Below are 14547 nucleotides of genomic sequence, written 5' to 3'. Positions count from 1 at the left end.
ACATTGGAAAATGTGAGGCTGCATATCCTATTTCTGAGGTGAGGGAGAGGTGAGAAGAACCCTCACAATCAAATATCCTGCAATCTTAAACAGGTTCAGTACTGACACATAGTGGAGCATTGGCATGTTCAAATCTCACATTTTTCAATCTTTGGCCCATATTAAGATTCCCTTTGCTTCATGGATTCATCACAAGAGTTAAGTAAGATCATGAATTTAAAGTTTATTGATAACTTGTAAAACCAAGGAGGGAAAGGTGATCCTTGAAGAGTAAGGTTGAAAAGTGTGTGGGCTCTCTCTCATCCAGCGAGGAGGTCCACGGAACAGGGTAGAGGAGAGTGTGGCTGCAGAGTCACTAACCAAGACCTCCAGAGACCAAGCAGGAAGCAGGTCTGATTTTATTGCACAGTTACCATGTATATATACTCAGGCAGTAGCTAGGCAGATTACAGGCAGCCATCAATGCAATTCTGCTAACTGCTCTTGCAGCAACCAATCGAGTAGTGGGTTGTGGAGCAAGCACAGGGACTACAACACATGGCCTCATGCCCAGGGTTGTGCCTACAGGGTAAATAGCCTGCCGCTTACATGCCTAGCACAAAGGGAGTGGCCTGCCACTCAGATGCCCTTAACGTATGCCATGTATGCAGTACTCCATGCACTTGTCCCCACAGAAAAACAGACTCAACAGCACTTAGCGCCTCAAGGGGACTTCGTTTCCAGCAAATACAAACTAAACTGCTATAACACAGTAAATGGAAAGTTTATTTTAAGTACAGATTGGGTACAAAAGAATAATGCAGACATGGAAAAAAGGTAGAAGTAATAAACTTCTTGTGTTCTTGATGTGAACACTTTCTGAGAAAGAGATAAGTAAAGACTTTCTATTCAGGTATAAAAAGTTCCATTTAGAAGATCAAGCATTGGCCTGAGTTGTTTGAATCTTGGCATTGACGTGGAAGAGCAGTATATCACTTTAAAAAAAAAAGTTATAGTTTTGGGGCTGGGGCTGTAGCTCAATGGTAAAGCACCTGCTTTGCATGTGGGAAGCACTGGGTTTGATCCTCAGCACCACACAGAAATAAATAAAGATACTGTGTGTTAATCAACAACTAAAAAATTTTTTTACAAGTTATGGTTTTTTAAAAAGGAACACATGGTAAATTATTGATTTAACAGATAGAAATTTCAATTAAAATATTTAAATTATGCTTCCAGGGTCAGCTAGAATTAACAAGCAGGAAACCTTCCTAGCAGATTACTGATAACAGACTTTACAACAACTACCCATCTCCACTTCAGCTCTTTTGTTTTCACTTCAGATTTTTAACATTGGAAAATGATGTGATATTTTATTTGAACAGAAAACTGGGATGGGAAGAAAGAACTGCAAAAATATTCAAATGTACATCACAATATTTATACTGGACAAAACTGTTGTACCTATTGCAAGAGTTACCATGATACAGAGAATAGAATTGTCTTCTTACAAAAGACTCTTCTTAGGGCTCCCTTCATGTCTCTGTTCCTCAGGCTGTAGATGAAGGGGTTCAGCATGGGAGTGACCACCGTGTACATCAGAGACATGACAGTGTCTTTCACAGTAGAATTATTAGCTGATGGACATAAATAGAGACCAATAATTGTCCCATAGAACAGTGACACCACAGAGAGGTGGGAGCCACAGGTGGAGAAGGCCTTGTGGATACCTCGAGCAGAAGGGACCTTGAGGATGGAGGAGAAAATTTGTACATAGGACCCAAGGATGAGTAGAAATGGGGTGACAATAACAAGTCCTCCCATGATAAATATCACCAATTCATTGACATGAGTATTGGAGCAGGCCAGCTTCAGTAAAGCAGATATTTCACAGAAAAAGTGGGGGATCACGTTGTCCAAACAGAAAGACAATCTGACCACAAGCAGAGTGTGCAACAGGGCATGGAGCGTGGTCAGCACCCAGGACAGCACCACCAGGGAGAGACAGAGCTTGGGGCTCATGATGGTGGTGTAGTGCAGGGGGGAGCAGATGGCCACATAGCGGTCATAAGCCATGGCCATAAGGAGGAAGCTCTCTAGGTCTGCAAAGCACAGGAAGAAGTACATTTGAGTCAGGCAGCCTGCATAGGGGATGGAGGGGACTTGACTTTGCATGTTCTGCAACAGTTTAGGAATGGTCACAGAGGAAAAGCAGAGGTCAGAGAAGGACAAATTGCTGAGAAGCAAATACATGGGAGTGTGCAGATGGGAGTCCAGGTGAATGAGGATGATGATGATGAGGTTCCCCAGGATGGTGGTAAGATACATGGAAAGGAACAGGGCATAGAAGAGGTTCTGGTGCTCTGGCTGGATGGGCAGGCCCAGGAGGAGGAATTCTGAGACGGGAGTTTGGTTCCTTTCTGTCATGTTCTGTCTACTGTATCTTTTTTTTAAAAAAGAAAGACTTGGGTCCCTTAACAATTCAAATAAATGAACATTTTTCTCTTATATGTCATCTGGTACTCATTCTACAATAACTGATCCCACCTTGATTACAATAATTATTATCTTTAAAATCTAATTGTCCATCATCTCTATAATCATGAATGCCTTTTTCTTAACTTCTTTGTAACATGTTTGAATATTCCATCCTTTCCTAAACACTTACCTATTGGTTTCTGAGACAAAATGCATTAATTTTTTACATACATGCCTGGCTGGTAATCCTAGGGAACCATAATTGGCTCCTGTTCTATCAGTAACTTGTATGTTGATATTCCTCATGGATTTTGCTAAACCCTATCTGATCATAACTCTACATGAAACTCTCCTAATAAACCTGATATGCTCCAATGGCTTATATCAGTATTTAAAACTCAGACATGAAAGCTGGGGATATAGCACAGTGGTGAAATGCTCATCCAACATGCACAGGGCCCTAATGCAATCCCCAGCACCTCAAAAAATTAATCAATTAAATAAAAATAATAATCAGTAAATAAAACTCAGGTATAGACGCCCCTAACCTATAAATTTCTATATCCCATAACAATTGTCTTCCATTCAATGAATCATAGGTTCCTTAAGCTCAACAGGTCCCTAATGAAAATCATCAGATTGCACTTCCTCTGTACCTTTCTCTTCCTCCTCTACTCTCATATTTTAAAAAAGGAATGCAGCATCAGATCAGAAGTCGTGAATTGTTTCATTCATTCTTTTCTCTTACTGTCAACTCCAACATACCATGTCATGTATATTCTACACTTTGTTCTCCTGCTACTTCATCCACTTCTTATCACAAGGCCAAGTTCCTCATCTACAATGGCATCTCATTTCACCTGGACTATTGAAGCAGTTTCTCAAGTCTTGTCCCTCATAGGGAAAATTGTGCACCTGGTTTCTCAGAATTCTGAGTCCCTTCTGAGTGAGTAGGATGATCTCTTGAGTCAGGAGTATATGCTGGGATCACAAACTGGAGACATCACCTGATATTGTCACTGCTGACCCAATCAACTATGATCTTCTCCTGTGGGAAAATCCATAATTCACATCCTGCACTGACATAAGAAACACATATGGCACTATTTATAAATTTATATATATGCAAATACCTGGGGATTTGTTTTAAAAAATTCATTCTGGTTCTATTGCTCGACTTTTACATATTAAATGAACATCCAGGTAATGGCAATACTGTGGTCAATAAACTGCATATAAGTAACAAGTACATCCACTGCCATCAAAATATATATTACTGTCAACTTCAGATAAAGTTTAATAATAATCTCTAAGAGAGGTTTGTGAAAAGCTTCTTAAATCTCTGAAGAAAAACGCAAAGAAGAAAGAGGAGGAGGAGGAGGAAGAGGAGAAGAGGAAGAAGGAGAATTAAAAATTACAACTTTCTACCCAAACTTAAAGAGCTATTATTATTTCAAACTGATAGAATTGTCGATATTATTGCACAATAAGTTATAGCAATAAACATTATTATTAATAAAACATAAAATGTTAAACATTAGTCAAAGTATTAAAACCATGTGAAAAAGTCTTGGAGGCAGAAAGATGGAAACTTAACAGACCTGAAAAATTATTCTGCAGAACACCACACAACCTGGGAGTTCAAGACAATCACGTTTGAAAGACAGACAAGAGTTCATTCACTCTGCTACCAACTCATCCAGGTGGCTGAGGGAGACTCCAGGGCCCAACTCAGGATCCTTTTCCCCTTTATTCACTAGAGACACAGGAAGTAACAGTCTCCATAGTCTTCACCTAACTGCACCATCCCTTCTCATTCTTCCCCTTCTACACTCAGAAGTCTGAGGAGCTCTGCATCCCAGAGGAGTACCAAGGCTGGAGGAACTCATTACAGACAAAATAATTAGCCAGGACCTCTCAGAGACTAATTCTCCCAGAGTCCCGTAGTGGTGACTCCTGACAGCCTCTGTATACACCAGACCATCCTTTGGGGAAGGTGAAGATGCTGAGCAGCTCAGGACAAATGCTTTCTCATTGCCTGTGTGTGGAGGGGGCAGGAGACCTGTGTGGCTGCAGCCTACATTTCAGAAGATGAAGGTGGATGGCTGCAGAAACCATGAAGTAACCAGGGACCACATTGTGAATGTCCCAACCTATCTTAGGAGTTTAAGAGTTTAGGCTTTATCCTGTGGATAACAGGGATCCATACACCATACAGTGGTCTTTGAGTAGAGTACTGCCATGAAATTCATGTTTCAGAAACATTGCAAGGATGGCAGAACCTGTTATTTCTCCCATATTTCTGCCCATAGTCCCTAGGACAGAAAGAAGTGCATTTAACAAGGATCAGACTTCTATGATTAAAGCACATGCAGATATAAAGAATCACAAGAATAATAAAAAATAAACTTACCTGAACATGTTCAACCCTTCCTCATGCAGATTTGAAAAATGGACCTTTGCATCACATTTGGCTCATTTGTATGAAAATCTTTAAGAAGCCCCAGCATGACCATCGTCCCTTCCTCCATCTATGTCATGTCACTTCCCACTGCCAAGATTATTCTGGCCCTGTATTTGATTGTGAAGCCAGGTTTGGCATATATAATTCACTTTCCCACCATCCACTCATCTTTAGTCATCATCTGCTGCAGGATCTTTACATAGTAACACATTGCAACTTTCCATTGTAGGGACCTGAATCTTTATTGGTGTTCCTTTATTGGGATTTATACTTTTCATTAATATTTGTCATGGACATTGAATTGTAAAGTGGTGCCCAAACAATTCTGCAAGATTTCAGATGCCACCTTCTCTATTCCAGTTGTGTAGAGTAACAAAGTTTCCCCTCGGTGATCAATATCAACTAACCCACGCACAATAGCAACTCGCTGTTTGCACATTAGCTCACATCTGAAACAGAAAATGGTCAAATGATAGCCTAAAGGATGGTTATGTCCCTTGGCAGAATAGCATGTCCCTTCAGAACTACACACTTCTAATGCACTGTTCTAAGTTTTCTCAGCCACTTATTCCAATCAGTGTTGCAGTGATCTCAACTGACTTCCGTAGCTACCACGTAAAAGCACTGCACATCTATCCTGCTCCATCTCACCATGGCCTTTGCTTTGAGACATCTCTGGCTCCACAGAGCAGGATGTCATGGGGAAATCTCCTCAGCACTCAGACAAACATTAAAATCTACCATCCATTTTCTATGAACTGTTGTACAGAATGTGAAATGTGGAAATCCAATTTTTCCAGGACCAAATATTAAAGAGACTACTGTACCAGCTTTCCACCAATACAATGAAATATCTAGCACAGTCAACTTATAAACAGGTTCATTTAGCTCACAGTTTGAAGAGTTCTAATGGCAAATGGCCTAGTGCAGCCTTAGCCAGGTCATCCCTGGCATAATCACCTCACGGTGTGGATAGGGATGGCAGAGGCTGGATCACATCTCAAACTAGAATAGAGATTCCATGATCTTTTTCAAATCATCCTCAATGACCTAAAGACTTTCTACAAGTTTCTGCCACTTAACCATAGCAACTCCTATACTGCAATACTTAGTCTAGACCTTTATATATATGAGCCCTTGGCAGCAGCCAACATTAAAACATGGTAAATTAGCACAGGAAAAGATTAACAACAATATCTAATCATAAGCTAGAACACTTAAAACATACTATAATAAATTGTCTTAGTGATCTGTCTCTCTCGCTAATATCTTTAGTTTTTAGTTGTATATGGACAAAATACCTTTATTTTATCTATCTTTTTATGTGGTGCTGAGGATCAAACTCAGTGCCTCACATGTACTAAGGCGAGCACTCCACCACTGAGACACAACCTCAGTCCCTCCCCCTAAAATCTTACTGTACTATATTTACTCTTCTTCGTGTCACATTGTATCATGATAAAATTCCTACAGGGTGAGATGAAGTGAGGTGAATGACCTAGACTTTTTTATGTAGCACGTGCTACATAATATAATGCTCACTTGAAGGTTCATTTGAACCTTACCAAGTAAATTTCATTATGTGAAGTTTACTTATTTCACAGCAATGCAAAAAAAGGGCAATCTGATGCAACTTGTATAAACTGCTGTACTACCAAGATATTACAAATCATTCACAGTCTAGTATTTGATTTATTTTTATTGATTATCCAACTATTTTTCTTCAAGTCCCCAATATAGCCTCCAACAGCACAGGATTTCTGTCCATTCCCTAAATGGGCAATGATTCATCATACATCCCTGGGTTCTCTATCCCCACCTTTCCCCAAAGTATAGTCAGGTGTGATCAGTGGCTGTAATCAGTCACCATCCAGAACTCTGATAATTTGCCTTGAAGAGGTCCTGGATAATTACTTCTGCCTAATGAGTTAGGCCTGAATCTGGACTCCCCTGAGATGCAGAGCCTCTGGGGCCCGTGGATGGCTAGAAGGTGAGACATGAGAAGGGATGGCAGAGAAGGGATGGCAGACACGTGATGCCTACAGAGGACGTTACTTCATATGCTTGTAATGAATAAAGGGGAGCAAGATCTTGGATCAGGGCCCAGAGTTACCCTCAGACACCCTGGGTAAGTTATCAATATGCCAGGTTGTATGATGTTCTGCCAGGTAAGTTTTCAGGTGTGACAACTTCCCTCTTTTCCATCGAGCTGCCTTCCAAGACTTTGCCACAGTATAGAAATATTTTGAATAAAGTTCATCACTTATAACACTTTTTATTAATAACACTGCTCATTAATGTTACTTACTGTGCAGTGAATCCTCAAAGGTCACAGCATTTTGACATGCCAGGCCTGTAAGACAGGGTTCATGCTGTAACAGTTCTTAACCTTTCTTTATTTCACATTCACCTAAGGAGCTTTAAAAAGCTTTGCACAAGCCACTTCACAGAGATTCCAATTAAGTTATCTGAAGGTGCTCAGTAATCTGAGTTAAATGGCAATGTGTGTATTTGCTATTCAAGTGCAGCCCACTGATTACAGTATTGACACCACTACTACAGCACCAGAATGAATGTCTTAATGGCAGGCAATCTACATTTGTGTTAAGTGTAGAAACACTGCCCCACATGATCCTATGTGCTTCCCAGAGTGAGGATATTGGATTTAATGGCCAAAGAAGAGGAAGCTCAGTGGATAGCAGCTGCTATCTCTGGTTTTGTGATCCCTGCGCAGGTTCTTGACACAAAGATAGTCCCACAAACTCAAAAGGTAAGAAACAGGCTGAGAAACCAGGTACATGATTTTCTCCTCATGTTTCTTCCCACTTTGATGCCAACACATGGTGTCCAAAGGTACAAACTGTTAATGCAGTTCTGTTAAACACCATCAGCAGTGCGGTGGACTTCCCAGCTGTAGGACTCATTTATATCATTTAGTGAATGAGTTTCCCACATCTCTTAATGTTCCTCCTCTGCATTTTTGATGACCTGGAGATAGACTGGGTTTTTGTTTGTTTGTTTGGTACTGGGGATTGAACCCAGAGGAGCTCAGCCATTGAACCACATCTCCAGCCCATTTTTTATGTTTTAGTGGAGACAGGGTCTCACTGGGTTGCTTAGTGCCTTGCCAAGTTGCAGAGGCTGGCTTTGAACTTCTGATCCTCCTGCCTCACCTCCCAAGCTGATGAATTACAGAGACATGCCATTGTGCCCAACCATACTGAGCTTTATCAATCAAGGTTACCCCAAAAAAGTGGTGTGTGATGTGTGTGTGTGTGTGTGTGTGTGTGTGTGTGAGAGAGAGAGAGAGAGAGAGAGAGAGAGAGAGAGAGAGAGAGAGATTGAGATTTAAGGATATAGCCTACATAGTACTAGGGATTGTTAAATCTGAAATCTGCAGGGCAGTTCTGCCGATTTTTTCTCATCCTGAAGCATTGGCCACATCAGGCACAGTGCCAGGGGCTGCCCTGCTGCAGGCAAGAGGCAGACATGGCCTTTCCTGCGTGGAATTCACAACCTAGTGGGAAGTCAGCCATCTACCTGTGATCAGGACATTCACTGCTATGGGATGAGAACAGGAGGCTGTGCAGACAGCAACAGAACTCACCGAGGGTGGGGATACAGGGAGGTTTAGTTTCGCAAGTATCATAAACATCCCTGAATGATAAATCAGAATAAGACAACTGAAAGAGGAAGCAGAGGGGAGAGAGTGATAGATTGGAGGAATATCAAGTATGATATTCTAGAGGCAATAAATTTAGATTTACAGTCCAGCAGCACTGGAGAAGGGAAGGCTTGTGTCACTTGGGGGCAAGATGAGACCATGGAGGGAGACACAGCTCAGGTAATGAAGCACCATTTGTACCCTTCAAAGAAACTTTATCTTTATCTTAAGAGCAATGAGAATATCCTGAAGCATGAATCAGGAGAGATGACCTGATTTCCATCTCAGAATGACACAGTGTGAATGAATCATATTGAAGGAGAAGGTATTTAAGGTGTGGGAAACAGGGAACTGACTTGAGTCTCACCTGGACTACTAGGAATGTGGGTTTTGTGATGAGGAGTGGATGAAGTAGCAGAGGAATGAAATGTAGAATATATGGGATGTGATAGATATGACTGGATTTGATGGTGACAGAGAAGAATGGAAGAAAAAAAGTTCATACGTTGGCAATTGGATCCTGCCTTCCTTTATTGGAATGAATGTAGAAGAGGAGGAGAGTAGAATGGATGCAACACACCATGGTGAGTTTCATTAGGGACCTGTTGAGCTGAAGATGCTTTGATATATCCAAGGGAAGAGGACCGTCAAGCAGTGGCATGCAGAGTTCTGTGGGTGAGAGAGACGTCTCTGACCAAGTTTAAATACTAATCTAAGTATTTGGCATAGGGAGAGATTTTTGGGGGGTTCTATATAGAATTATAAGAGAATGAGATTTACAAAAATATTTGAGGAACATCACCCTATAAGATATTATAAAGCAGAAACCAATTACATTTGCTAAGAATGACCAGTCAGGCAGGGAAGAGAAAATCCAACACTCCTTTTGTGACAGAAGCAAACAGATAAGTATTTAGGAATGAATGGGCTACTGAAACATGTTGAAAAGAAGATGAGAAAAAGTAATAAATGATCATAGAGATTAAAGACACTTGAAGGTTTTACTTATTGTGATGGTGGTGGGATCAACTATTGTAGAACACGTAAACACTGTGTATGAGAAAAACATGATCATTTTCACTTGGGTTTTTAAAGGGCCTTATTATTTCTCTTAAAGGTATTGGAGACAAATAATAATGGGAAAAAACCAAACTCTCATCTCAGAGTTCCTCCTCCTGGGCCTGCCCATCCAGCCAGAGCACCAGAACCTCTTCTATGCCCTGTTCCTGGCCATGTATCTTACCACTGTCCTGGGGAACCTCCTCATCATCACCCTCATCCGCCTGGACTCCCATCTGCACACACCCATGTATTTGTTTCTCAGCAACTTGTCCTTCTCTGACCTCTGCTTTTCCTCTGTCACCATGCCCAAATTGCTACAGAACATGCAGAGTCGAGTCCCCTCCATCCCCTATGCAGGCTGCCTGACACAAATATACTTCTTCCTGTGCTTTGCAGACCTTGGGAACTTCATCCTCATGTCCATGGCCTATGACCGCTATGTGGCCATCTGCTTCCCCCTGCACTACACCACCATCATGAGCCCCAAGCTCTGTCTCTCCCTGGTGGTGCTGTCCTGGGTGCAGACCATGTTCTATTCCTTGTTGCACACCCTGCTAGTTAACAGATTGTCCTTCTGTGCAGACAATGTGATCCCACACTTTTTCTGTGAAATATCCGCCCTGCTTAAGCTGGCCTGCTCTGACACTCAAGTAAATGAATGGGTGCTATTTATTATAGGAGGAATTGTTGTTGTCGTCCCATTCCTACTCATTCTTGTGTCCTATGCAAAGATAGTGTCCTCCATTCTCAAGGTCCCTTCTGCTCGAGGTATCCGTAAGGCCTTCTCCACCTGTGGCTCCCACCTCTCTGTGGTGTCACTGTTCTATGGGACAGTCATTGGTCTGTACTTATGCCCATCAGCTAATAATTCTACTGTGAAAGATACTGTCATGGCTCTGATGTACACGGTGGTCACTCCCATGCTGAACCCCTTCATCTACAGCCTGAGGAACAGAGACATGAAGGGAGCCCTAGGAAGGGCTCTTTTTAGAAAGAAAATTTCCTTCTGTGTGTGAAGGGCTTTTAACATAATTATTAAATTAATATTCTTAGTGATATTAATATTGGAATATTTTCTCAGAATTTTCCCTCACCATGGGAACTTTGGTTGAAGTAGCATAGGATATAACTGTTCAATAGGCAAAAGAACGGAATTTCAGCAGATCAGTGGACTAGGGAAGGTGGTCTTGTGGGTCTAGCTTTGCTTTCCTCTCTGTCTTTCCCAGCTGATGCTGGAAAAGCTTAGGTAAAACTACATTTTATGTGTTCTCCAGTTCTTACATTCTGAAGTTATTCCTAGATCTTTCAATTTTATCTCAAGTCAGCTTTGACTATGGTATCATTTTAAAATAGTTCTCCATAATCTGAGATTAATACTCAAGAACTTCCCAATGACTCAATCTCCCAGCAAACCTCCAATGTCTCTTACATAATATTCCTGCACAAATTCTGTCATCATTCCATCTCCTAACTTTCCTACACCCCTTTTTTATTTTTATGTCTACATTGTCTTTTATTTTCTATCATGTCAATAAATTTTTCTAACCTTCTGTTCAATAGTGTCATTGAACAATTTTGTGTTCACTTGTAATTAACTAATCCAGGAACCCTAGAATTTATTGACCCAGCATGGGGCAAAAAAAAGTTAAAGATCATGGGAAATTTTCTGTTTTTAAAGTTGCCTCTCTTTTGTGTAATATTTTGACTTTGCAGAAGGTCCTTGTTTGTTTTTTATTGTACCCCCATGACAATTGGAAGGAAGTAGAGAAGCTATTATGACTTATTTTCAGACTAAAATCTAGGAAGTTCAACAGCTTTTCATGCCATCGAGTGGGTCAGTTGTTAAGTCTGAGTAAGATCAGAGACTGAAAAGTCTTTTCATTTTCTCCCACTTCCAAATGAAGGGGAGTAACCATTCTTTTCTAAAATTTTAGCACCACCAAGACATGGACTGTTTCTGACCTTGGTCCATTCATTTATTTAATCATCCTCTCTAACTGATGATATTCAGATCCATTCCTTTCATATAGTCTACTGATCTCACTACTTTATCTTAAGGCCAGATCTTTCTTCAAAGCTCTCAGCTCTCCTTTTTTTTAAGCTTTACGTGCTATATTTTTTTATTTATTCATTTTTTAAATTTATTCTTTTTAGATATACATGACAGTACTCTGTATTTTTTATATATAAACTTTTTAAAAGCTTATTTATTTATTTATTGAGAGAGGGAGAGAGAGAGAGAGAATATGAATCTTTTTTGTAGATGGACACAACACAATGCCTTTATTTTTATGTGGTGCTGAGAATCGAACCCGGGTCCTGCCTGTGCTAGGCGAGTGCTCTACCACTGAGCCACAATCCCAGCCCAGTACTGTGTATTTTGACATGTTATACATTCATGGAGCATATCTTAGTCTAATTAGGATCCCATTCATGTGGTTGTACCTGATATAGAGTTTCACTTGAGTATTCATATATGAACATAGGAAAGATATGTCCAGTTCATTCCACTGTCTTTCCTGTTGCTATTTCCACTCCTTTCCCTTCATTCCCCTTTGTCTAATCCTCTAAACTGCTATTCTCTCTCTCCTTATTGTGTGCTAGCATCCACATGTCAGAGAGAACATTCAACTTCTGGTTTGGGGGAGATTGGCTTATTTCTCTTAGCATGATAATCTCCAGATCCATTCATTTACTGCCAAATGTCTTAAAGTCTCCTGGGTTCTGGCTCTGGAGAACACCTGACTCACAGAAGAAACTATACTTTGCAGGTGCTGTTGGGCACCCAGATGTCTCTAGCTCCACTGATGCTTGAAAACAGATGCAGAAAAACTTGAGATAAAAGGTCTTAGGTGAAGTTTCTTAATTAGACTAAGATATGCTCCATGAATGTATAATATGTCAAAATGCACAGTACTGTCATGTATATCTAAAAAGAATAAAATTTAAAATGAATAAATAAAACAATATAGCACATAAAGCTTAAAATGTCAAATGGTGTTTTTTTATTATTTTTTAATTGTTGATAGCTCTTTATTTTATTTATTTATTTATATGTGGTACTGAGAATCGAACCCAATGCCTCACACATGCCAGGCAAGTGCACTACCACTGAGCCACAGTCACAACCCCTCAAATGGTGGTTGTTAGAAAATATATGGTTCAGTTTTTTGGACATAGTCTTGAAGCCCAAGCTTTCTGTCCTCTTCTAGCATCTCATACAACCATGTCATGACCCACATGTGAAACCTTAGCCCCAGTGAACCCATAGCCAGCTAGTGGCAAAGCTGAGACTAGAACTCGCAGCCCAGGGTTCTGTCCTCTGCACCAGCTGTGCAACTGATGGAGAAAGTGGCTGGACCTTCCAGGTTTGGGGGAAGCCATGTTGGGAGGTGCAGCACCTGGTGGGTCCTTGGTCTCTGCTATTTTCTGTCAGGAGGGCTCTTCTCTTGGATTGGTCAGTGAGGACCCTGGGATTTGAGATGAAGCTTGAGCAAAGAGAATTGAGAGGAAAAGGGATTCCAGGGAACTGCTCCTCAGTGACCTCTGCTCTTCAGCTCCAGTCTGTAAAGTGGCAGAGGCCAGGACACAGATGCAGTTCACCACCCTCAGCCTCCTTGCTGCAAATTAAGACAGAAGGTGATAAGAGAAAACTGTCTCATTTCTCTCTTCATAGAGCCAGTCCTCCTCTTGTGTTGCCTGGGGAATGAGGGGGGAGTGTTGGTTTCATTGCTGGTCCTGATCCAATGGTGCCTCTCTGCACATCGGCAGGGGCTCTGTGGCTGATTCCAGAGACCCTGATGGTTCTCTGAATTTAGAATGTGAATTTGGTGGATCATTGTTATGGTGTCTCCCCTCAATAATTTAATGGTTCACTTTGACATACCCTGTTTATGAGAACCAGAGTAAGATTCCAGAGAGAAAATACAAGACAGTGATATCACCTAAGAACAATGATCAGAGAAGAGGACTTTCAGTCTCCATTTCTCCAAGTAGAGATGATGCCTCCTGGGAGTCAGGGTCTGGAGAAATTTGTAGAAGTTGTCTTTAATTTTAGACCAGACCCATGGCTGAGTCATTCTCAGAACTGATACTGTTCCTTGCATGAGTACCATGCAGGGAAGCCTTCTTCTCTAGCAGTTCAGCTTTAGGGTGGATAAAAATTACCCAGAAATATTGTTTTAAAAAATGCAGATTTCACAAACTTTTCTAGAGGTTATAATTCAACTGATCTGGGTGGTGTTCAGGAATCTGTATTTTAAACAAGCACAGGGGGATTCTGCTGCAGTCTTTCACTGACCCAGGACACAGTCTCTATATAAAGTATTTCCTATCATGGTAGCCTCAGTTTCTAGTCTGTCTTGACTAGTTTGAGGAACTGAAGATACAGTGGTGAGCAAGCCAGAAAGGGAACTTATTTCCAGAGGGCAGGGTGAAGGCAGTGGAGAAAATAAACATCAACAAGATAACCTTAGCAAGTAGAGAGTGCCATGAAATTAACAAGCACACAATATGATGGAGAAAAACTCATAGGTGAGGGTGGCTTTCTTATGTTACTTATTTAGTTAGTTTTTTGGTGCTGAGGATTGAACCCAGAGGTGGGATCTCACTAATTTGCTCAGAATCTTGCAAAATTGCTGAGGCTGGCCTTGAACTTGGGATCTTCCTGCCTCAGCCTCCCAAGTTGCCGGGATTACAGTGTGCACCATTATGCCTGGTGAGGTAGACTTCTTTAAATGAAAAAGTCAAGAAAGACTTCTGTAGAAGACATTGGAACTGAGAACTTTAAAGTTGAGACTTATTAATAATTTAATTGGAACTGTATTATATTTATATTGTTTTAGTTGTCAGTGAACCTTTATTTATTTATATGTGGTGCTGAGAATCGAACCCAGCGTCT

General features: G+C 40.9%; 2 protein-coding genes across 2 annotated transcripts; one reads left to right on the top strand and one right to left on the bottom strand.

Moving 5' to 3' along the window:
- Positions 1-1455: 1455 nt before the first annotated feature.
- Positions 1456-4936, bottom strand: LOC144255765 (olfactory receptor 1468-like). The gene is made up of 2 exons (XM_077800645.1): positions 4926-4936; positions 1456-2413 (listed from the first exon to the last, which is right to left on the bottom strand). The coding sequence occupies exons 1-2, from the start codon at positions 4934-4936 to the stop codon at positions 1456-1458; spliced, it is 969 nt and encodes a 322-aa protein (XP_077656771.1).
- Positions 4937-9721: 4785 nt separating this feature from the next.
- On the top strand, positions 9722-10663 carry LOC113186495 (olfactory receptor 1E5-like). The gene has a single exon (XM_077800798.1). The coding sequence runs from the start codon at positions 9722-9724 to the stop codon at positions 10661-10663; it is 942 nt and encodes a 313-aa protein (XP_077656924.1).
- Positions 10664-14547: the final 3884 nt, after the last annotated feature.

The sequence above is a fragment of the Urocitellus parryii genome, chromosome 7, assembly GCF_045843805.1.
Source record: "Urocitellus parryii isolate mUroPar1 chromosome 7, mUroPar1.hap1, whole genome shotgun sequence".
NCBI lineage: Eukaryota > Metazoa > Chordata > Mammalia > Rodentia > Sciuridae > Urocitellus > Urocitellus parryii.
This window is presented reverse-complemented; position numbering and strand designations above follow the sequence as displayed.

Bases quoted from the DNA above. Each gene is read 5' to 3' on its own strand.
- LOC113186495 (XM_077800798.1), top strand. From the start codon at position 9,722: ATGGGAAAAAACCAAACTCTCATCTCAGAGTTCCTCCTCCTGGGCCTG.